Below are 22,693 nucleotides of genomic sequence, written 5' to 3'. Positions count from 1 at the left end.
TTCTCTTCTTCAGAAACGCTGTCCTTCCCATTGCCAGTCTACATTTTACATCCTCTCTACTTCGACCATCATCAGTTATTTTGGTCCCCAAATAGCAAAACTCCTTTACTACTTTAAGTGTCTCATTTCCTAATCTAATTCACTCAGCATCACCCGATTTAATTCGACTACATTCCATTATCCTCGTTTTGCTTTTGTTGATGTTCATCTTATACCCTCCTTTCAAGACACTGTCCATTCCGTTCAACTGCTCTTCCAAGTCCTTTGCTGTCTCTGACAGAATTACAATGTCATCGGCGAACCTCAAGGTTTTTATTTCTTCTCCATGGACTTTAATACGTACTCCGAATTTTTCTTTTGTTTCCTTTACTGCTTGCTCAATATACAGATTGAATAACATCGGGGAGAGGCTACAACCCTGTCTCACTCCTTTCCCAACCACTGCTTCCCTTTGATACCCCCCGACTGTTATAACTCCCCTCTGGTTTCTGTACAAATTGTAAATAGCCTTTCGCTCCCTGTATTTTACCCCTACCACCTTTAGAATTTGAAAGAGAGTATTCCAGTCAACATTGTCAAAAGCTTTCTCTAAGTCTACAAATGCTAGAAATGTAGGTTTGCCTTTCCTTAATCTATTTTCTAAGATAAGTCTTAGGGTCAGTATCGCCTCACGTGTTCTAACATTTCTGCGGAATCCAAACTGATCTTCGCCGAGGTCAGCTTCTACCAGTTTTTCCATTCGTCTGTAAAGAATTCGTGTTAGTATTTTGCAGCTGTGACTTATTAAACTGATAGTTCGGTAATTTTCACATCTGTCAACACCTGCTTTATTTGGGATTGGAATTATTATATTCTTCTTGAAATCTGAGGGTATTTCACCTGTCTCATAAATCTTGCTCACCAGACAACGGTGCAGCACCAAAACTGGGGTCAATGTGGATTCCGATGCCATTTCACGGATCCACTCATTGGACCAAAACTGTCGGTGCCAACGTTGGCCCCAATGTGTGGACCCTGCCTTATATCTGCACGGCGGTATTTTACAGACCCATTAGGGGTGAAATGTGCATGTAAGCGATGTCAGCGGCCGGGAATGACACGTCCCAGGCAGACACACTTGTGCCCCGCGGGAGCCGCCGGGCGGCGCTTCCCTTTGTGGCCGAAGACAAATCGCGGCGGCAAAACCCCGAAGAGTTGTCCGCTCGGGGGCAGGTAAGCGCGGCCACGGTCCCCGCACGCGCAGCGGGAAGCCGCGCCGGCCCGGTTTTTCTCTTTTAACACGAACCGCCCTTTGGCCGCCAAAGGAAGGGCCTGCTAGCTAGGCGGGCCCCGAAGAGGAAGCCTACTGTGCTGATGGCCGGCGTCGGCTGTGAAGAGGGTGGGGAGCGGGCGGGAGGAGAGGGGCGGCGGAGTGGGGGCGGCCGCGAGGCCCGCGGCGGAGCGCTGCGCGCCAGTCGCACTGTGTGCGCCGCGACGGGCGGACGTGTGCGCAGAGATCGAGCCAGGCGGGCGACGCTACGGTACGGTGCGCGGGCAGTGCGGTTGCGAGGCGCGACGCGAGTGTGACACGCGTGTTGCCGCAGCGGCTGTGCATGAGGCGGCCTCCCCTGGATATCGCGCTGCCCCTCACGCTCCTGGTTCCGCCGGCTCTCGACCGGAGGCGAGCCGGCCCGAGGCCGAGGCGACGAGTCGACGACGACGACACCACCCCTCGTGGTGGCTGGCCCGAGGGCGACGCCGACGCCGCCCCATGTGACGCGCGTGGCCGGGGTGGCAGCAACGACGACGCCGGGGGACCGCCGTCTCGAATGACAACCGGCAGCGGCTCGCACATGGCTGCGCACCTCGCCAAGTGGTGGAAGACAAAGTTCCTCAATGGATACAAGCAGTTCACAGGTGAGCCAGGCAGCGCGCCACCGCGCTCGCTTCCGCCCCACCCCCTTGCCGCCGCACCGGCTCTCGTGCACCCTTTGGGAGCGACCAGCGCTGGGACAAAAGCTCCGGCGGCGTGTTTATACCGCGGAAGAGACTGTCCGACCTCCACAATGCGCCTCAGCGGCCCCTCAGTAGGACCCCGAAAGGAGCCGCCCTGGATTTCCCGGAATTCCTAAACGAAAGGACCGTGCCAGGCACTGGCGGCGACACGGATTACGCCCACCTGTCGGTCGCATCGCTCGCCAGTTTCGAAGCGCCTCTCCGATCGTGCCCGATTGAGGCTACAGGGATTGCGATCTCTATCGAGTTTCCCTCGCGTTATTTACAACTATAGTTCTCATTCTCACATTAAGAAAGTGCTTGTTCTCCGCTCGACTGAGCCATCTGAACGTCCTACTTGTGTGGCTTTTGTAAATTGCTTCTCCAGCGTCAGTGCTTAGCCTTCTTCATTAGGTGACCTATGATTACTACATTAATCAGTAACATTTTTTTTTTATTATTACGGCACTGCTGCAGTCTAGACAGTGCCGAATATTGTCTTCGTAGTTTCTACATTTATGTCGGGGTGTTTTTGGCATACAAGATACCGACAACCGGTCTATTTCTATTACAGCTCATGCGTTAAGCACACGTTACAGTGCCGCTCGCAGCACCTGAATGTCTTGTCGGGTATCGAAGTTCAATTGCCTACTCGACTGAAACACCAGACACACCGGGTGGGTTACCGCAATTATTTATTCAATACGGACTGATTAAACACCTATTTGTGTCACCAAACGTGTTGCCCGTCAGCTTCAGTGGCTCCGTAACTTGCTGACTGATGTCTTTGTATCACGTGTACGTGTTTCCTTTGTAACCCGGGTATGAGAGTTGGTTTGATGCACAACTATATTAATGTGAGCGTTGCAGAGACGTTTTTGTAGCGTTCCACGTAACTCGAAATGACATTGTCAGTCAGATTGACTCTCACGATTTCATGCCGAATATAGCGGAGTACTGTATGGATATTCGTGCCAGCGAACCCAAACCGACGTGTTTTATAATTCAGTGATAATAATTGAAGCTACTTTTTGCTACATACTACAGCTAGAGCCTTCGCATACTTTCAATTGGACTTTCTCTCAACATTAAGGCACTTATAATAATGGTACATTAATTCCTGTCTACTCTTGCTGTAGGACTCTGAACGCTGTGTTACCCTTCGCTTAGGAAGGGGTCATCATCGTGTATAATGATGGTAGAATCCCACATTAAAACTGTCCGTCTTTGCGGCAGTGTATCGACGGGCCTCGCAGTGCAGTGAATCCATGCCGAGACTTTATATGCAGTGTCATTCGGTTTCGTTGTTGCTCAACTTGGTTTCTTGACGTTAAGTGGCTGTGCAGTGTTCTATAAACTAGGCCAGCAGTATATCCTTCCTCTGCCAAAACGTAGTGGACGTGACGTGTTTAAGGTGGAGGTTAACAGGTTTGCCTGTTGAACGAAATCACATGTCAATCACATGGCTCATCACCTCCACCAAAGCAGTTTCAGAAAGGTGCCCTTGCGCGATTATATACATTGATTTGTGTCTTCCGCAAAATACATCACTGCTGTCACTTATATCTTCCATACTCGCTGTAAACTGCACAGTTATCGGGGAATACTTTTTTTCCTGACTGAAAACGATTCAGTATTCGCACTTCACAGTCGACGGAATTTCCGCATATGCCGGCCACTCCGAGCGTATATCAAGCGAGGTACAACGTCGCAGCTACCTTACGTCCCCGTGTCCCGGCCAACAATTTCGCGTTGTGAAATGTCAGTAAGCAGCGGCTTTCACAAGTACGAGGAGTCCTTCCCGGAACGGTGCTCGAACGAGCGCGCCGCATTCCATTCAGGATGCGGGCTGTGGGAGGCTGGTACAGTTTCCAGTCAATTAAAGTGGCAGGCAGCGCGCCGCCCGCTTTGACGGAGCCGCCGCGCGACCGGCTGGCGCCACGGGCCGCGCATGCGCGCGCGAGCCCGCCGCGCCGCCAGTGAAAGCAGCCTCGGCAAGCGGGCACGCGCGCTATGCCGCCTGCTACCTGTTGTTGGCCGCCGTTACTGCACGGCTTCGACAGCCATCACGTCCGTTGCTGAAGTTCTTTCCGCGACAGTGCTTTCTGCATTGTGGAAGAAATTCCGTGGATGTACTATAACGTAGCATATGCCGGAATGGCATCAACGAGTAACGAGTGTGGGCTGGCCTTCACTGCTCGAAACCGTGACACCTTTAGAACGCATACTGCCAATCCTCTGGTAACTTAACACCGATGTAGATGTTTCGCGCAAATTTCGTACACAGATGAACGCAGTATTACGAATGATTTCTGAGACAATATATTAATAGTGAGAAAGGCTGTACTGTAAGTAACGGGCAAACGTGACGTTTAAAGAGTTGTAATTTTGCTCGGTTCTAAAGAGCTAGCACACAGCATGCGATGTGTCACAGTTTTCAGTCAAAGTGGACGGGAAAAATGGGAGAACTAGTAGGGGTGTCTATGTATGGCCTCGCTTAGAGCTTAGCGACTGAATTACAGTACGTTAACATAATTACCGATTTGCAGCTATTTATTCGTGCTACTCGTTTGCGTGTTTCCCCAGAACTAGACACGTATTTCACTACGTCTACAGAGTGGAAAATGCCCATTATTATACCTATTATCTGTTCTGTGAAAATTCGAGGTGCTATCTTATGTCTGGACAGTAGCGCCGGGAGAGACTGGGATTGGCAAAGGCCCTCCGAGCAGACTTCAGAGGAAAATACGTGTTCCTAGGATCTGTAGACGAGTGCTTACCCACTGCAAATTACACTTATTCATTGCAAACAAACAATATCGAAACAAAAGAGATAAGCTACAGTAGTTAATATTTACAATTGTAGCTCGTACGTTTCTCGCTTTTCAGGAGCAAATAATTCAAGTCTCGTAACTTATAATACACTTAGAGAGAGCATAGAACAAGAAGACGTACGCCGGCATTTAAATGAAATGTTGCTACGATGAATTTATTTCTGAACGTAGCTTCACACATAGCAAAAGATAGTAATGAAGACATCTTTCACCTGTAATGTACCCCGGGAAATCCTGGGTTCTCATTAAGTTAATGCTATTTTCATCACACTGTATTTGAGTACGCTTGCAGGTACAATTCCTTCTGCGTCACTTTGCCTCTTTGTGAGGCGGAGGACTGTTATAATGAGTTGTGGGTCTGGCAGATCCATGAACATAACGTATGGAATGCATACACGTCGTATACTTGGAAAAGACGTTTCGCCTGCCATAGCCCAACAATATCAACTGCGTGCGCGGTTCAAGCAATTCTTTTAGAAACCAGTCATGTATAAAAGTGAACATTGTGGATTCATCTGTTACTTGTTGAAAGAAGTTTCATATTTAAAGGCGAATAGCAAGTTTTTTCCCATTAATATATTTTTAAATTGAACAGTCTGGTGCTTTCAGCCTACTGACATAGCACATCGCTTAGGTTATTAAACCAATATTTAATGTTACGGTGAGATATTATTTATCCAGTTACAAACAGCATTTCAAAGTGATCCACGAAAATCTCTGTCAACAAATCGCTAACTGGAAACGCATTCTCAAGCTCTCTGATTATTGTGAGGTTCCTTGTAAGTCAAACAATTTTTCCAGGAATGTGTCAGTGCTCATTCTTATGTCGTCCACTTCATCAGGGTAGACAATAGCTCTGTGACGTGGTTAGGTCTAAATGATGAAACATTCTTTGTGAAACAGAACGCGGTTACTTTACATTTCACCGCCTTAAGAGGGCGACTGTTCAAGAAGACTGTTACTTGTATAGGATGAGGATTGTGAATGGCTACATGGAGGCATGATCCGAACTGGACAGCATTCGTGGTCTGAGGCTCGTGCTGTTGCCACGGTAGGCGCAAATCGTGGTTTACATCACTGCTTCGATCGTGGGAGTGAGGAATACGGTGTTATTTTCTCCATACACATGAGAAAGGATATCGTAACCCCATCTCACAGATGATGGTGTGTTCCTAGTTAGAAGCAGCAATGAGGCACAAAGCACGTAAAGAGACAATCGAAGAACCACAATAATGATCAGTCCAGACAAATATTTAAGGGAACTGCTACAGCTCGTATTGCTCTGTCAAATATATTTTATAAATGACGTTTTGTAAAATCGATGGCAGTGTAGTAGTGCTTTTATCATGTATTTTATATAAGTTTTGGGTGTCGCTTTATTGAATATCAGTCAAAGATTTTTGACAGTGTATTGGGAGGCTTAAGAAACGACACGATGTGGGAAGTGTTGTACATTTATTTTGCACCCAATTTTAGACTCCTGTTTTCTTTATCAAATTCATTTGACAGCAGAGATTCAAATGGTTCAAATGGCTCTGAGCACTATGGGACTTAACATCTATGGTCATCAGTCCCCTAGAACTCAGAACTACTTAAACCTAACTAACCTAAGGACAGCACACAACACCCAGTCATCACGAGGCAGAGAAAATCCCTGACCCTGCCGGGAATCGAACCCGGGCGCAGGAAGCGAGAACGCTACCGCACGACCACGAGCTGCGGACGCAGAGATTCAGAGACACGTTGTTGTTATCTTAACAGCTCTATATAGCCCATAACTGAAGTGTAACGGTGTTGATCGGGAAACCCAGCTGGAAATCTTTGGAGGAAAGCACGTTGGGTAAATTTAGAGAACCAGAGAGTCAGGAGTAATCTTTTGCCGCTGCCCTAGTAAATGTGGCGCAGATCTAACGACAACAAGATTAGAGAGATTCCTAGTACTTGCATACATTTTATTCTCGCACAATGTATGAATAGAACAGGGCGGATACGATGTGTTGCACCCTTCACAATGCAGAGTACAGTAGCTTGCGTAGTACATAGATGCAAACGCCGTGTTTACATACAGGAACGAAGAATGCTACTGGTATTCGGATCTCGCCTCGGCTGACATGCGTTTCGCTTGCTCGAACTGTGCCGGCAATCTGAGAGAAAGTGTTGTTGCCCCGCTGGCGAGGACAGGCGGCCGGCCGCGGTGACGTCACGCGGTAGTTTGGATGCGGCCGCCTCCGAGGCGCCAGGCGCCACACGTATCGGGGTCGCGACAGTCGCCGGACGAGTCCGCGTCCCAAGGCCGCCGAAACGACACACAGCTGCGCTCTGCGGCGTTGTAGCAGACGCCGCTTCCCGCTCCATCTGCGAGGAACGCTGGCTCGTACTGTAGTGGTGTCGGTGGCGTAACATGACAAAGGTGATTATTCTTGTGGAACATCCCGTTAGATCTGTAGCACTGAGCCATTCTGACATGAAGTGCTCTGATTTATTTCGCTGCATTTACGAATTCATGCGACAGCAATGCCGAGGAGTAATATTTTGCACCTTGCAGTAGACATTTCAGATGAATGCGAGTTGTAAAACAAGTGAAAAACATTGCTTTGTCGCACTGATACCTATGGAGAGTCCTTCAAATCTGTTCGTTTCCTCAGAAGTACGTATATTTCAGTATGCCATATGTTTGTTTCAAAATGAGCCGAGTTTAGTATGGTGTCACCATATATCTCCGTACATGTAGAAAAATTAGTCTACTTAATGTGAATTAGGAAACAATTTCACGCATCCTGTCACTTGCGATATGTGTATTTAACTTGTGAACGTTGTCTCTGAACGGTATATGAACTGCACTATTTAAACCTCCAAAAACAACAATCATTTTGGATGTGGCGGATTCGATCCGCTTCGGATCCATCTTTCCCAATGAGGGGAAATCATTTACGGCACCACTTTGTCCTAACAGGATGTCAGCGGACATAATATACGGTTCTTTTTTTCTCGGTAAACACAGATAATAACAATATCGTCGATTCGAAGCAGTAGTTTGATCTATGAGAGATCTCTCGAGACATGAATGCGTTGTTGTCTACATAAGAAAGGAATCGTTGTACCACAACGGCTCCATTATCGAAGCAAGAAAGGTGTTTCCACAATGAATTAATTCTCCGTAGCAGAAAGTGCGCTGATCTGAAGCTTCCTGACCGATTAAAACTATGTGCCCGATCGAGACACGAACCAGAACCTTTGCCTTTCTCGGGCAATTGCTCTACCGACTAAACATCCAGGCGCAACTCACGACCTGCCCTCAAACGGAGAGGAGGAAGTCCCTGCTGGTCTCTGTGGCCGAGCGGTTCTAGGCGCCTCAGTCCGGAACCGCGCTGCTGCTACGGTCGCAGGTTCGAATCCTGCCTCGGGCATGGATGTGTGTGATGTCCTTAGTTTAGTTAGGTTTAAGTAGTTCTAAGTTCTAGGGGACTGATGACCACAGCAGTTGAGTCCCATAGTGCTCAGAGCCATTTGAACCAACCTGCCTCGGGCATGGGAGTGTGTGATGTCCTTAGGTTAATTAAGTTTAAGTAGTTCTAAGTGTAGGGGACTGATGACCTCAGATATTAAGTCCCATAGTGCTTTGAAAGGGCACGGCCGACTCCCTTCCCTGTCCTTCCCTAATCCGATGAGACCGATGACCTCGCAGGTTGGTCTCCTCCCCGAAACAACACACACACACACACACACACACACACCTATAGTGCTTAGAACCATTTGAAGTTACTTCAGTCACAGTGTTTGCCCAGTAATAATGTGCCATATTATAGACATTCTCGCTAAAGCAAAAATGTTGTAGTAACAAGAAATAATGTTGCTCTTAGTAATGTCAACAAAGAGAAATGTTTGGCATTGAATAGACCCTTCAGAGGGAAATATATCGTCTGAAGTAAAGCGAGGTTTTATTAATTTATGGTTTATCTCTTACATGAAGGAGGTAAAGTTTTGATGATGTTTTGTTACTGTGAAGTACAGTCGTATAAAAGGAAGCCACAACAGGATTATTGACTTTTCTTTAGAGAAGGAAGATGTAATGAAGCGACAGAGAATTTAGGGTATATTAAGGGTAATATTGAAGTATACAGGGTGTCGCAAAAATTATGCGACAAATTTCGAGGGGTTATTTAGGATGTCGTGAGGAAGAAATCGAGGATAGGAACACATGTCCGGAGACGTCACAGGACGACGCTACAGAGCGTCAAAGTCCCTAAAGACCTCCTTTTTGAAGGGACGTTAAACCAAAATCGTCCTTTCATTGACGACGAATGAGAGGTAATGTTCGTAGTATGTTGGTCTTTTCTCCCACAGACTTCTAGTGGTCGAAAACGAACACATGCTTACTTAATTGATCATTTTGGAACCATAGCGTTTGGAGCTTCACATAGTATATTTGTTACTGCTTCATGATGAACAGATTTACCACTCATTACGGTTGAGCAGAATTAGATTACTGCAAAAAGGGTGTTTCGAAGTTACACTCATTTCTGCCAGTTGTTCGGACGTGAACGTCTGACATTCAGTCCCTTATCAAATCGTTCCTTTCGTTCTCATTGGGTTAGTAGGGAGTTTTCTTGTGTAATCGAGGATCGTTCATTCGTGCTACATTACTTTATATCCTTCACAAGACGTCCTTCACATCAGCGAATGTAGTTCCGAAGTTTCGTCACCCGTGGGGCAAAACATTTTCATTAGTATCTTGGTTCAGTTTTATCGATGTCATTGTAACTCACGGGTACTGCTGGTATCCCATCTATCGCGTAGACTGCTTCACGTACTTAGTAGCTGCGAAGTTGGACTTCGTTCGAGGGCAGTTTCGTGTTCTAGATATTCCAGATGATTGCGTGGAAATTTTTCTGCTCCATTTTATTGGTCATCTGACACTGTCAGTGTTCCGTGAACTTTGCATGATGGAAACACAAGATTGCAATGATTAGCGTTATTTTGGACGTGTACGCGATGCGGAACTAGTGATACAGTTGGGCATTTTGACCGGAAGTGGGAGTATTTCAGACACAGCGTGTATGTCAAGGTAATCGGTCACAGAACCGGAACTGACCGCGCACACTTCACAGAGAGATTGACGCCAGCCAAGGTTGCCGAGAGCTCAGCGGCGGCGCCGTGTGTGTGTGTGTGTGTGTGTGTGTGTGTGGTCCGGCCCGGCCTGACGTATCGTGTCGGGGTCGTTGCGTCACGCTGGAGCCTCCATTCTAAATAGTCGCCCGGCGCAGCTCGTAAAATAAATTTAGATCGGCTTGCGGCGCCGACCTGTGGGGTCTCCGTTCAACTGGCCAGCGCCGCCTTCGTGAGCACGCAGTATAATACGGCGCCTCTGGTGCCTCCCATCTGCCTTCCACGTGACCGTGTCTGATGGCCTGCGATCGTAATGGATTGTTTACCTAAAGGCGAGGCAAGCACTCGATCTCTCCACAACGTCGGAGCACTGCATTACGCTACAGCAAACCGCGTCCGATTTGCCACTCTGTGTTGCAGGCTTGGCTTAAATGACTTACGCCATCCGCTGCAAGTCACTGACAAGACATATTCCTCCTGTGAAGACATTCTACAGTTGACCAACGTATCTGTTATGCGAAAATATATAAATTCAGATTACCCGTGGAGAAAGAACTACAGCAGACGACGTGTTCTACTCTCCTACAAAAACATCTGTCAGAGCGCAGCAGTCACTGAAGACTGCATTACTGATGACGATTTCCCAGAGTATTTCTACGTCTGCACTGACGGACGCAAAACTAATTGCACTATAATCACGCTAGTATATTCTGTGCATGCCAGATGTTTGCTTTAGGCCTACTATTTCGGCGGTCGAAATCTTTATTGTGTCGTAATTTCTGTTCGAACCACTAAATATCTTGGAAGCGTTATACGCGATTCTTGCACTCTAGAGACTGACTTTAAAAAAATTCTGTCTCACCCAGGCTGTGTCGTTCAGTATTATGTCTGCATGCTCGTTGACAGACGTGTGAGGTCTAGGAAGCCTGCCTTATCGGTTCGCTAGACCAACAATTCAAACAAATCGCATTAATCAGTTTAATTACAAAACAGAAAAGATGCAGTACTTAACTTTGTTAGTTACACAGACGTGTCGGCAGCAATGGGCGACATACCAAATAATCAATCGTCCTCAGTGTAAACAATTCCAAGTCTGTGTTACATAGAGTGTACGAGCGAAAAAACGAGCGTCGACGCTTCTATCCAAGTCGCTGGTCTCGAAGCTACTATCGAAGTGGGCCGCGACCAGTCGAGCGCGGCGCCTGTGTCTTCACATGGGAACCGCTGGTGTCGCGTTGCCGTCCTGGAGAGGGCTCGGTCAGCGTCCGATTGGCTGACGTCTTCGCACAGCCCTCTCTTCTCTGTCGTTCCCGACTGGCGTGCCGCTGCTTGACCTGACGCCGTAACACTCAACTTCTCAAACAACCAGATTGCATCATTCTCGTTTCTATATCGTAGGAATAACAGCTGATATCATTAGTGCGTGTCACGTTATCGACTCCGTCCCCCCACCCCCGCATCAGTTTCTCCGACAGCCACTCCTTTGACATAATTCCTTTTATACGAGGCGTGTTTTTTTAAGTACCGTTTTGAAATTTAAAAAAAAAAAGACGTGGTAAGATATCCCCATAATTTTATTTTTACATTAAAGCCTGTACCTTAATTTACTTTTCTACATAATTCCCGTTAATATTGAGGCACTTGTCATAAGGTTGTACCAGTTTTTGAATACTCTCGTCATAGAAGTCTGCCGCCTGACTTGTTAACCACTGCATCACCACTGTTTTGACTTCGTCATCCTCTTGAAGAAGCTGACCGCCCAGGTGTTTCTTCAAGTACAGGAACAGATGGTAGCCACTGGACGCAAGATCGGGGTGTATGGAGGATGATCTAGACTTCTAGAGATTCCCATCTAAAAGATGTGATGAGATATTTGGTCTGATTCGCTACATGCGGACGGGCATTGTCTTGCAGCAAAACGATGCCCTTGCTCAACTTCCATGGACTGTTGCTTTGATTCTGCTCTGACGTAGGCCACCCATGTTTCATCGCCCGTAACAATTTGGTTTAAGAATCATACCGTCGTTGTGGTACCGCTGAAGGAAAGTCAATGCACTGTCTAAACGTTTGGTTTTGTGCACATCCGTCAACATTTTCGGTACCCAACGTGCGCACAATTTTCGGTAATTCAAGTGCTCGGTCACAGTGCCATGCAAAACACTACGAAAACATTAGGAAATTCATCCTGCAAGGAGGAAATCATAAAGCGTCTGTTTTCTCTGACCTTATTGTCCCCTTCCGGCACCAAACTGTCATTAACGACCGAAGGACACCCACTCCGTTGTTCATCATGCACATTTGTGCGGCCATCTTTAAATGCTCTCACCCACTTTCTTACCATTCCATCACTCATAATGTTTTCTCCGTAAACTGCACAGATCTCACGATGAATATCGATGGCTTTTAGGCCTTTAACACTAGGAAATCTTGTAACAGCCCGTACTTCACACTCGGCGGGACTCACGATTATCGGAGGCATCTTAAACACTCACAAGGGAACCTCCCCATCGCACCCCCCTCAGATTTAGTTATAAGTTGGCACAGTGGATAGGCCTTGAAAAACTGTACACAGATCAATCGAGAAAACAGGAAGAAGTTATGTGGAACTAAGAAAAAATAAACAAAATATACAAACTGAGTAGTCCATGGGCATGATAAGCAACTTTGAGGGGAGAGTGAGCTCAGAAACGCCGTGGTCCCGTGGTTAGCGTGAGCAGCTGCGAAACAAGTCATTGGTTCAAATATTCCATGAATGGAAAAATTTTGACAATTGTCAAAGTTCAGGCACTCACACATATTCAACATCGCTCTCCAAAATTCCAGGACATGTTCAGATTTGCTTGGACATATGCAGGATTTGACTGTCTACAAACGGAAAAATTTGAAAACTTTAAAAACATATGTTTTGACAGAGCACAGGGAAAACTGTACGACTGTGAAACTGTTGCATTCATTTGTTGCAGTTTATGTGACAAACTCTTATGTTTTCATCACTTTTTTGAGAGTGATTATCACATCCACAAGAAAACCTAAATCGGGCAAGGTATAAGAATCTTTTTACCCATTCGCCAAGTGTACAAGTTAGGTGGGTCGACAACATATTCCTGTCATGTGACGCACATGCCGTCACCAGTGTCGTATAGAATATATCAGACGTGTTTTCCTGTGGAGGAATCGGTTGACCTATGACCTTGCGATCAAATGTTTTCCGTTCCCATGGGAGAGGCACGTCCTTTCGTCTACTAATCGCACGGTTTTGCGGTGCGGTCGCAAAACACAGACACTAAACTTATTACAGTGAACAGAGACGTCAATGAACGAACGGAGAGATCATAACTTTGCGAAAATAAAGAAATTAAACTTTTCACTCGGCGGAAGACTTGAACCAAGGACCTCTCGGTCCGCAGCTGCTCACGCTAACCGCGGTACCACGGCGCTCCTGTGCTCACACTATCCTTGATGTTGTGTGTCTTGCGCATGGACTACTCAGTTTGTATATTTTGCTTATTTTTTTCATAGTTCCACACAACTTCTTCCTATTTTCTCGATTGACCTGTGTTCAGTTTTTCAAGGCCTATCCGCTGTGCCAACTTATAACTAAATCTGAGGGGGGTGCGATGGGGAGGTTCCCTTGTCAGTACACAACGTAAACAAGGAAGAATCAGACTGTAATGGCGTCAGTGCGTAGGTTAAGGTACAGACTTTCATCTAAAAATAAAATTATTGAGATATCTTAGCACGTCTTTTTTTTAATTTCAAAACGGTACTTACTTAAATAACACGACTCGTAGTTTCAGTTTCTCGGTAAGAAGAGTTATATTGCACACGACCTAGCGAGGAGATGAGCGAAATATGCTCCGCGTGCTTGGTAATGTGTTAATCAGAATAAAAAGTAGATGTAAAGGAATTAGTGTAAGTGTAACACCAATAATTATTTCATGTCCGCGGGGTTTTGTGGAGACCATCGAAGTCGTTTTCTCGGCGATACGAGGCATGCAATCTATGCGAGTTGTTACTTGCAGGGGTGATTCCCTTGGCGTTGTATGCGCTGTCACAGTAGGCATTTTACTTCTACTGTATTCCGTATCACAGACAGTTAATTCTCACTGCGGGGAGGGGGGGCAGCTTTCTCCACATTCCCTTGGTCCCTTCTTCATAGATATCAACAGGAGCAGGTACACTGTCCTAGCTACATTTCTTGCGCAGCAATGAATAACATAAAGTGCGGCAGGCGTAAAGTAGGCAGCTACTACGTTTTTCATTGCAAACTCGACGAATGCGTTACTTAAATACGAAACATAGTAATAACTATGACTAATAATGAAAAGATTGCTAGTCGATAGTCAAGTAGCTGAGTCAGACTGTAACACGTGAATTTACGGGATTTTTTAACCGAACAGTTTCCTCGGAATCATTTGCGAAACATTTTGTTGTAGCTGCGCGTCAGAACACGTGCATAGTTCAGCGGCGCGCCGGTAACCAGTGCACCGCTGCAAAACCGCCGCGGCGCCGCCTTAAGTGCGCACGCCACGTTTTACAAAAATCAGGCGTACCACAGCACTTCTGCCGCGTCAGTATGGGGGTCCCTTTAATGGTGTTCTTATTGATTACCGGATCTTGCGAAGGATGAAACCCGCGCCCGGGTTCGATTCCCGGCGGGGTCAGGGATTTTCTCTGCCTCGTGATGACTGGGTGTTGTGTGCTGTCCTTAGGTTAGTTAGGTTTAAATAGTTCTAAGTTCTAGGGGACTGATGACCATAGGTGTTAAGTCCCATAGTGCTCAGAGCCATTTGAACCATTTGAAGGATGAAACAATAAATCCTAGACACTACGCAACTCTCGGGGAGCAACTGGATGCAACAACTCGCGAGAAGATCATCAGTTACCTGAAAAAGCACCCCTTGCTATGTTATTCCTTGTTGGTATCTCCCACTTTCGTTTTCACATTGCTTGATTAGCCACGTAACCGCGAGGGTCACGCCTTACGACGCAGGCAAAGTTACAACATCGGTACTTTAATCACCCGTGAGTCAGCGTACTGCAGCTGTTTTCCTGCGCTCTCGCCGTATTTGTAGTCCCGTGGCGCTTTCGTTGTAGTTCTTCGCGTCGAACAGCCCTAGTGCGTAATTTACGCTGCCCTCTTAGTCTATGCAGTCTGTGAACACAGAGAACGGAGAAAACTGTGCGGACAGAACTAAGTACCCGGTGTGTTGTACGACATTCATAACTGCACAGTATTACTGACATACTTTTATTCCATTGGAAAAACCCTTCGGCAGGATGTAGGACATTTTGATGTCTTGAAACCGCAACCGCATACATTTATTGATTTTCTTTTATCTAATAGTCGAATTAGACTGGAAGAAAGAGAAAAATGCCACAATGGTTAAGATATTGGACTCGCACCAGAAAGACTACTGTTCGGATTTCTAACTGGACATCCAGAGTTAGGTTCATCAGTATTTCCCAAAACTGATAAGTGACGGGATGGTTCCTTTGAAAACGTCACAAACGATCACCTTATCGATTTCGAGCATGTCTTCCGGTTTTAATTACACCGTTATCGACGAGAAATTAGATTTAACGGATTTAGACTCTTGTATATATTCCATGCAAAAGAGAAAAAAATGCTAGTAAGACTTGTCTGAAAGTACTTGTTGCGGTTCTTCTACTGTCACATAAATATGTTGCGGTTCTTCTACTGTCACATAAATATGAAACGTGGATGACAAACACTACAGACACAAAAAGAATTAAAGTTTTTAGATTTAGTGCTACAGAATAATATATATGAAGATAGTAACTGTTCTCGAAAGAACAGATACCATTCATGACCGTGCAGCTTCTCTAGAATAAATGATAATTAATTAAAACCCTCAGCTGCCGACAGGTGTTGTTGATATACCTCGATGGGGACAGCAGAAAGTGTGTGCCCCGGCCAGGACTCGAACCCGGGCTCTCCTGCTTACATGGCAGACGCTCTATCTATCTGCGCCATCGAGGACACAGATGAATAGCGCGACTGCAGGGACTTATCCCTTGCACGCTTCCCGTGAGACCCACATTCCCAACTGTACACAATCTACATACGTAATGTACCTAATAGATACGTATGTAGATTGACATAGGAAGTAGTTTCACTGGTGTGTGTGTGTGTGTGTGTGTGTGTGTGTGTGTAAGTAACTGTCGGCCGGTGTGGCCGTGCGGTTCTAGGCGCTTCAGTCTGGAACCGCGTGACCGCTACGGTCGCAGGTTCGAATCCTGCCTCGTGATGACTGGGTGTTGTGTGATGTCCTTAGGTTAGTTAGGTTTAAGTAGTTCTAAGTTCTAGGGGATTGATGACCACAGATGTTAAGTCCCATAGTGCTCGGAGCCATTTGAACCATTTTGTGTGTGTAACTGCCCGAAAGTACGAAAAGGAAACAAACAGTTTTATTTTTTATATGGGTATGTAGTGTTTTTAGAGTTGAAGCCGAGTTAACCACACGGCTGTCATCATAGTTCAGTAAGGACTTCGACGTCTTGAGCGCTCCACTCCTGGCATCGTCGTTCTGTAATTAGTGTACTTGTGGCGAGTCAACCTTAGTTGTCGGTGTCACTTGATACAGCCAAGTAAGAATACTGTTGTAGTGGATCGATTAACAGAATCCATAGGCCGTCTGCCGTGACAGCAGAGAGCTGATAGAGGCAGGGAAGGAAGCGTAGCGCGGGAGAGAGAGAGAGAGAGAGAGAGAGAGAGAGAGAGAGAGAGGGGCCCCGTGGGGAAGGCGGCCGCGACGCCGGGCCGGAGCAGGCAGGCGGCGTCCGCCCGCCAGAAATAGCGCCGGCGGCGGCGGCTGGCGTCGCGGCGCCGGGCGGGCCGTGTGAAGTCGCCGCCAAGGTGAGGACGCGCCGCTAATGGGGCCGAGCCGCTCGCCGACCGCCGCCGGCAGCTGCCCGACTTCCGGCGGCGGCAGAGGCAGCGGGCCCCACCACCAGGCACCACTAGCCAACCAGTCCACCGTTACGAATGCGCGGTGTCTGTCCACAGCCATGATGCTCATTATCTAAATTGAAAGTGAAAAGGGAGAGAAAGAAAAAGAAATGGAAGGAACTATTGACATCAGCTGCATCGGCCAGGCAGCTGCTACGGTCGCAGGTTCGAATCCTGCCTCGGGCAAGGATATGTGCGATGTCCTTAGGTTACTTAGGTTTAAGTAGTTTTAAGTCTAGGGTACTGATGACCTCAGATGTTAAGTCCCATAGTGCTCAGAGCCATTTGAATAGAGATGGGTAGTTCGCGAACGAACGGGTGCAAAGGAACGGTTCACCAAGATGAACGAAAGGACCGAGGAACGAATTCCAAGGAACGATCGGTTCATAGTTCACTTCGGTCGCGGCGGTCTACTTATAGTTCCCGGGAACGAGGAACGATCGGTTCATAGTTCACTAGTTTACTTCGGTCGCGGCGGGCACTTCGGCAGTTCTCGTTCCAGCCTCGGTCGCGTGCTCGTGTCAGTCTCGGTCTCCCTCGGCCGCACTCGTCGTTCTTCGCATGACCACCTGTCTCAGTTCCACTGCCGATTGCTCCTAGTTGTTCAGTATCCAGTTGTTCGTTTCGTTCACTGCGCTCACCCATTTTACATGTGTTCCAAACTGTTCTTGCACTTGGTTCTGGCTATTCAGCGTCCACGACCGGTAATCAAAAAGTATTTTATAGTTACGTAAATTACATAAAAATTACGTTGTATGTGATAGGTACGTCTTTTCACGTAACAAAAGGGCATATCAGCTCACTTCATTATATCGATGAACAGCAGAAGACATAACAAGGCAAGTTCTTTTTTTATTCATATATTTTTTTGATTTCATCGACTTGATTTAGCAGCTAACTTTCAATAATTTGCTTAATTTTTAGTGTACAAAAATTCATATAAAACGATTTTTGTGTATCTTTCATATACAAAACATCAAAACATCACATTTAGGAAGGCTCTAATTATTTTTAAGTTTGGTTGTTTCCAATTTGCATTAACTGCTAGTGTGGTTTCTTCGAAAAAAAAATGGGTTGTGGGTCATTTTGGCTCAGTAGGAAAAGCGGTGCCTCTCCATTTGAAAATACATAGATTGCCATAAAATCGTATTTACTTATTATCTCAAAAACATTTGTTCAGTAGGAGCTTTCAAACCAAAACCTTTACTACTGCGAACTTAATTATTATCGCTGCATTAACTTTAATAATGCAACACAAAAACCTAATTTTTACTAAGCGTGTGACGCAAGTATGAGAAAACCACTTTTTTTATTTTATGCTTCCATAAAGTCTCTACTTCACCTACGAACTCAGAGACAATGTGAAGTATATATAGAATGTAAACGATTATTGTTTACAACGTAGCATAGCTATGTAGTGGAAGTCGAAACGAAGAATTTTATACAAGACACTTGTGGTCTATTAAGTTGGGAAACAGCCACCAACAGGTTTACAAGACTACATGAGCTATAGCCTATGCGCGTCGCGTGAGATTTTCATGTTCTCTTCTCCAGCTCTCTACACATCGTCATCGATTGTTTCGCAGTTGTCGCTTGCATTAGCTTGTTATTTCTTCACTGCCTAATTATTACATGTTTGTCTGTTTGTTGTATCTGCTGCTCGTAACGGGCAACACATCGTCCGTAATTGGCGAGCAGTCTGTACTCGGGGCCGGTTTTCCGTGCGTCACCTTATATTATTTCCCTGCGATCAGCCACACAAGGCTACGGGTGGCTAAACGAGAGGTTCTGCAGAATCACAGAAATTACTTCTAAAAGTGTGTAAGAATTCTGTAATGAATAAAAACTCTATACTCCAGGGGGGAGGCAAGTGCCCCCTCTTGGTGCCCCCATCCTTCAGTCACTTACACTACTAGTTTTCAGTTTTTCATAAGAACCATATACCAAGCACAAATGAATGATGAACGAGTAAAAATGAACGGTTCCCAAAAAAGAACGATCAGCTGTGAACGAGTTTGCCCATCTCTACATTTGAACCATTTGAGCTGCATCGGGGCTTTATGCGGAATCGGCGGCGACGAGCGAAAATGTATGCCAAACCGGTATTCGAACTCGGGACCTCCTGCTTACTAGGCAGTTGCGTTAACCAGCACGCCACACGGACACAGTGTTTACCGCAATTGCGCTGACTATCCCGGCATATCTAAGGCGCTGTAGTCACGGACTGTGCGGCTGGTCCCGGCGGAGGTTCGAGTCCTCCCTCGGGCATGGGTGTGTGTTTTTGTCCTTAGGATAAATTAGGTGAAGTAGTGTGTAAGCTTAGGGACTGATGACCTTAGCAGTTAAGTCCCATAGGATTTCACACACACGTGAACATTCCGGCACGCTCTCAACTAGTGGCACCTATCCACAGTCCTGCTCCACGTCCTTCATTGTCGCTGGTGCCAAGTAAACGTCAAACCCTGGGTTCGAATCCCGGTTCAGCCAACATGCGTCCCCGCCAATACCGCATAAAATCCCAATGCAGCTAACACCAGTAATCCCTCCCCTTTCCTTTCCTTTCTCCCTATTCCACCTTCAGTTTATATAGTAATGAGTCCACGAATGTCACTACGCAGAGAGTTCCTTGAGAGTTTACGGCTGCTTTTAACTGTGGTTGTCGCACAAGGTCCTCGCCCTGTACCTACGATTGGTTTGTCGACCAAACCTTAAGGTACGTTTACGCGGACCATAAAAATAGCATATTGGCGACAATGTTGTCTGGATACAATGCGGCCACTCGAATTACAGCCTCGTGTACGGCAACATTACCGGCCACTGTTTCCGGCCAGTGTAACATTTTCAGTCCGAAACTGTTACACTAGCTATACTATGGCAGCGAAATGTACGAAAGAGAGAGAAAAGAAGTGCGTACGACCCTTTGCATTCCACAAGGAAAAAAGCAAAAAAGAGAAGTCGGGTTTCGTGGATGTCTTCTTTTTTGAGTAACCGAACTGCTTTGGAAACTCGTGAAGTGATACTTGCTCTCATACATACCTAATCCAGAACGCAGAAACACAATTTTTTTCTCAATACATCGTTTAAAAGTAATTTGTCTAAGAATTGCTGAGGCCAGTACCAATTTTAATTACTCTATGCCAGTCTGGTTGTAACTTCAGTTTCAGTGATTTATGTACAAGCCTGATATGTCTCTTCGGAGTGCAGTTCTCGTCCACGTGCCTCTTGGCACAAGGCGTTTGAAACACTTTCTCGGAAAGACTCAAGAAATTCATTAAAATGGTTTGAAAGAACAATCATATGTTTATTTTATGGAGCTTCACCCGTACAGTGAAACAACTCTTAACTTCAAAAACGCGATACATCTTGACCACTTACGAAACATAAAATAAAATGTACACAAATACCGAATTAAAAAAAAGCGTTTGGCAAATTGGTGGCCATGAAACACACATGATCAAGCTTCAAAAACGTTTAGGTGACTTAAGAAACCTATGTAGAATAATGTTACGGCTCATTACTACGCATCCTCTACTAAAAAAATAGCAGCGAGAATGCCCTTTTTCAGATTTCGGTGTTTTTATACATCATTTTCTAGGGTACTTTGAGTACCTCTATCGGTTCTCCCCTCTATTCCAGTCTCGTATTGTTCGTGGAAAGTAAGATTGTCGGTATGCCTCTGTGGGCTCTAATCTCTCTGATTTTCTCCTCATGGTCTCTTCGCGAGATATACGTAGGAGGGAGCAATATACTGCTTGACTCCTCGGTGAAGGTATGTTCTCGAAACTTCAACAAAAGCCCGTACCGAGCTACTGAGCGTCTCTCTTGCAGAGTCTTCCACTGGAGTCTATCTGTCATCTCCGTAACACTTTCGCGATTACTAAATGGTCCTGTAACGAAGCGCGCTGCTCTCCGTTGAATCTTCTCTATCTCTTCTATCAACCCTATCTGGTACGGATCCCACACCGGTGAGCAGCATTCTAGCAGTGGGCGAACAAGCGTACTGTAAGCTACTTCCTTTGTTTTCGGACTGCATTTCCTTAGGATTCTTCCAATGAATCTCAGTCTGGCATCTTGCTTTACCGACGATTAATTTGATCTGGTGATTCCATTTTAAATCACTCCTAATGCCTACTCCCAGATAACTTATGGAATTAACTGCTTCCAGTTGCTGATCAATATTGCATCTCATCTTCTCACATAGAGTTTGCGCTCTAACGTGCGAACATTATGAGCACAGTAGGGTACCGACCATTTCTGTTGAAGGTTGAAAAACGACAGAGTGCGCCCATAGTCTGAAACCAATGTCAAGTAGAACGGACGTCCGGCCTTTTAAAGCGTTAACAGCTAGCATCCGCAAAAGCATATCGCAGATTTAAAGCTGATATAAAAGCTCTCTGCTTAGTTGTCAAATTGTTATTCTTTTATTTTATTAGAATTCTGTGCTTCACTGGAGAATCTCCAGTTAACCTGCCCGATAGCAACCTTGGCTACTTACGAGTGGCGTCATTTCCTGGACCATACAGTGAGAACAAATGAGGGCTGTCTCTGCTCGTTTAGATGGAAGTTGTTCTCTCTCACGTTCCGCAAGAACTGCGACATGGTCAACATAAATATCACCTCTAGGCTACATTCTTTTGCGTTGTGTATTCGTTCTTCCTATGTTCTTATGCAGAAGTTGACAAATAAAGGTCATCCGAGAGAGCTATTGTCATGTTGATTTGTTTCCCATTTTACCGGCAGCGTTGGCCGAGCGGTTCTAGGCGCTTCAGTCCTGAACCACGCGGCTGCTAAGGTCGCAGGTTCGAATCCTGCCTCGGGCGTGGATGTGTGTGATGTCTTTAGGTTAGTTAGGTTTAAGTAGTTCTAAGTCTAGGTGACTGATGATCTCAGCTGTTAAGTCCCATAGTATATAGAGCCATTTGAACCATTTTTTCCCCATTTTATGAAACAACCGTTGGTTAGTTGCGGTGGACTACTCCCATGCCAAAATGTCACCGTTAAGAAGTTGGATTTCGAGATGCAAAGAGGAGTTCCACGCTACGTCCCGGCTGCGTTTATTCGCCTCGAGAATGTCACAAAAATTACCACCGAGCTGCAGTGGGCCACTTATGGCAACAAATAAACAAACAAACAAGCAAACAAAAAATATTACGACAAACGAGCAAAAATATTATGACAAGCAGGTCGTGTACCGCGGAGAACCCTACAAAATGAAGAGAGACCACGTGCAGAAATGAGTAAAAAACATACTAATTTCTTTATCGTACCTGGCACGTAACGAGTAAAACGCTAAGATTATAGAAATTCATACGCGAACGTAATACGAAGGGGAAAATGGTGCTGGTATACATGCAAGCTACCTTGAGCCACACAACGGGCGATGTCTTGTGGAGTACAGCTGCACAAGTAGATTCGGTACGCTGTTCCGAGGGCTACCAGCGGAAGGAGTATCCTCGTGGCTCCACAGTGCGCGGGTTGCCAGACTTTTCCTGTGCCGCGCGGGGTAGCCGCGCGGCCTGGGGCGCCTTGTCACGGTCCATGCGCCTCCCTCGGTCGGCGGTTCGAATCCTCCGTCGGGCTTGGGTGTTTGTGTGTGTGTGTGTGTGTGTGTGTGTGTGTGTGTGTGTGTGTGTCGTCCATGGCGTAAGTTAGTTTAAGTTGGATTAAATAGTATGTAGGCTTAGGGACCAATGACCTTTAGCAGTTTGGTCCCATAAGAGCTTTCCAAAAATTTCCAGATTTTTACTTTTCCTCTGACGGAACACTTTGAGAATCCTGGTACTTTGATGAAACACCTTCTTTATTT

General features: G+C 46.1%; 1 protein-coding gene across 1 annotated transcript in view; it reads left to right on the top strand.

Annotated features, from left to right (window-relative positions):
- Window positions 1-1,475: 1,475 nt before the first annotated feature.
- The window catches only part of LOC126263037 (uncharacterized), a 164,226-nt gene continuing 143,008 nt past the window's right edge, over window positions 1,476-22,693 (top strand). The window contains exon 1 of the mRNA XM_049960006.1: window positions 1,476-1,896. Within this exon, the coding sequence (XP_049815963.1) occupies window positions 1,593-1,896 (304 nt within the window). The 5' untranslated portion in view covers window positions 1,476-1,592. The remainder of the gene's footprint in view (window positions 1,897-22,693) is intronic.

The sequence above is a fragment of the Schistocerca nitens genome, chromosome 6 (genome assembly GCF_023898315.1).
Source record: "Schistocerca nitens isolate TAMUIC-IGC-003100 chromosome 6, iqSchNite1.1, whole genome shotgun sequence".
Classification (NCBI taxonomy): domain Eukaryota; kingdom Metazoa; phylum Arthropoda; class Insecta; order Orthoptera; family Acrididae; genus Schistocerca; species Schistocerca nitens.
The sequence above is the reverse complement of the archived record's forward strand: the minus strand, read 5'-3'. Positions and strand labels throughout refer to the sequence as shown.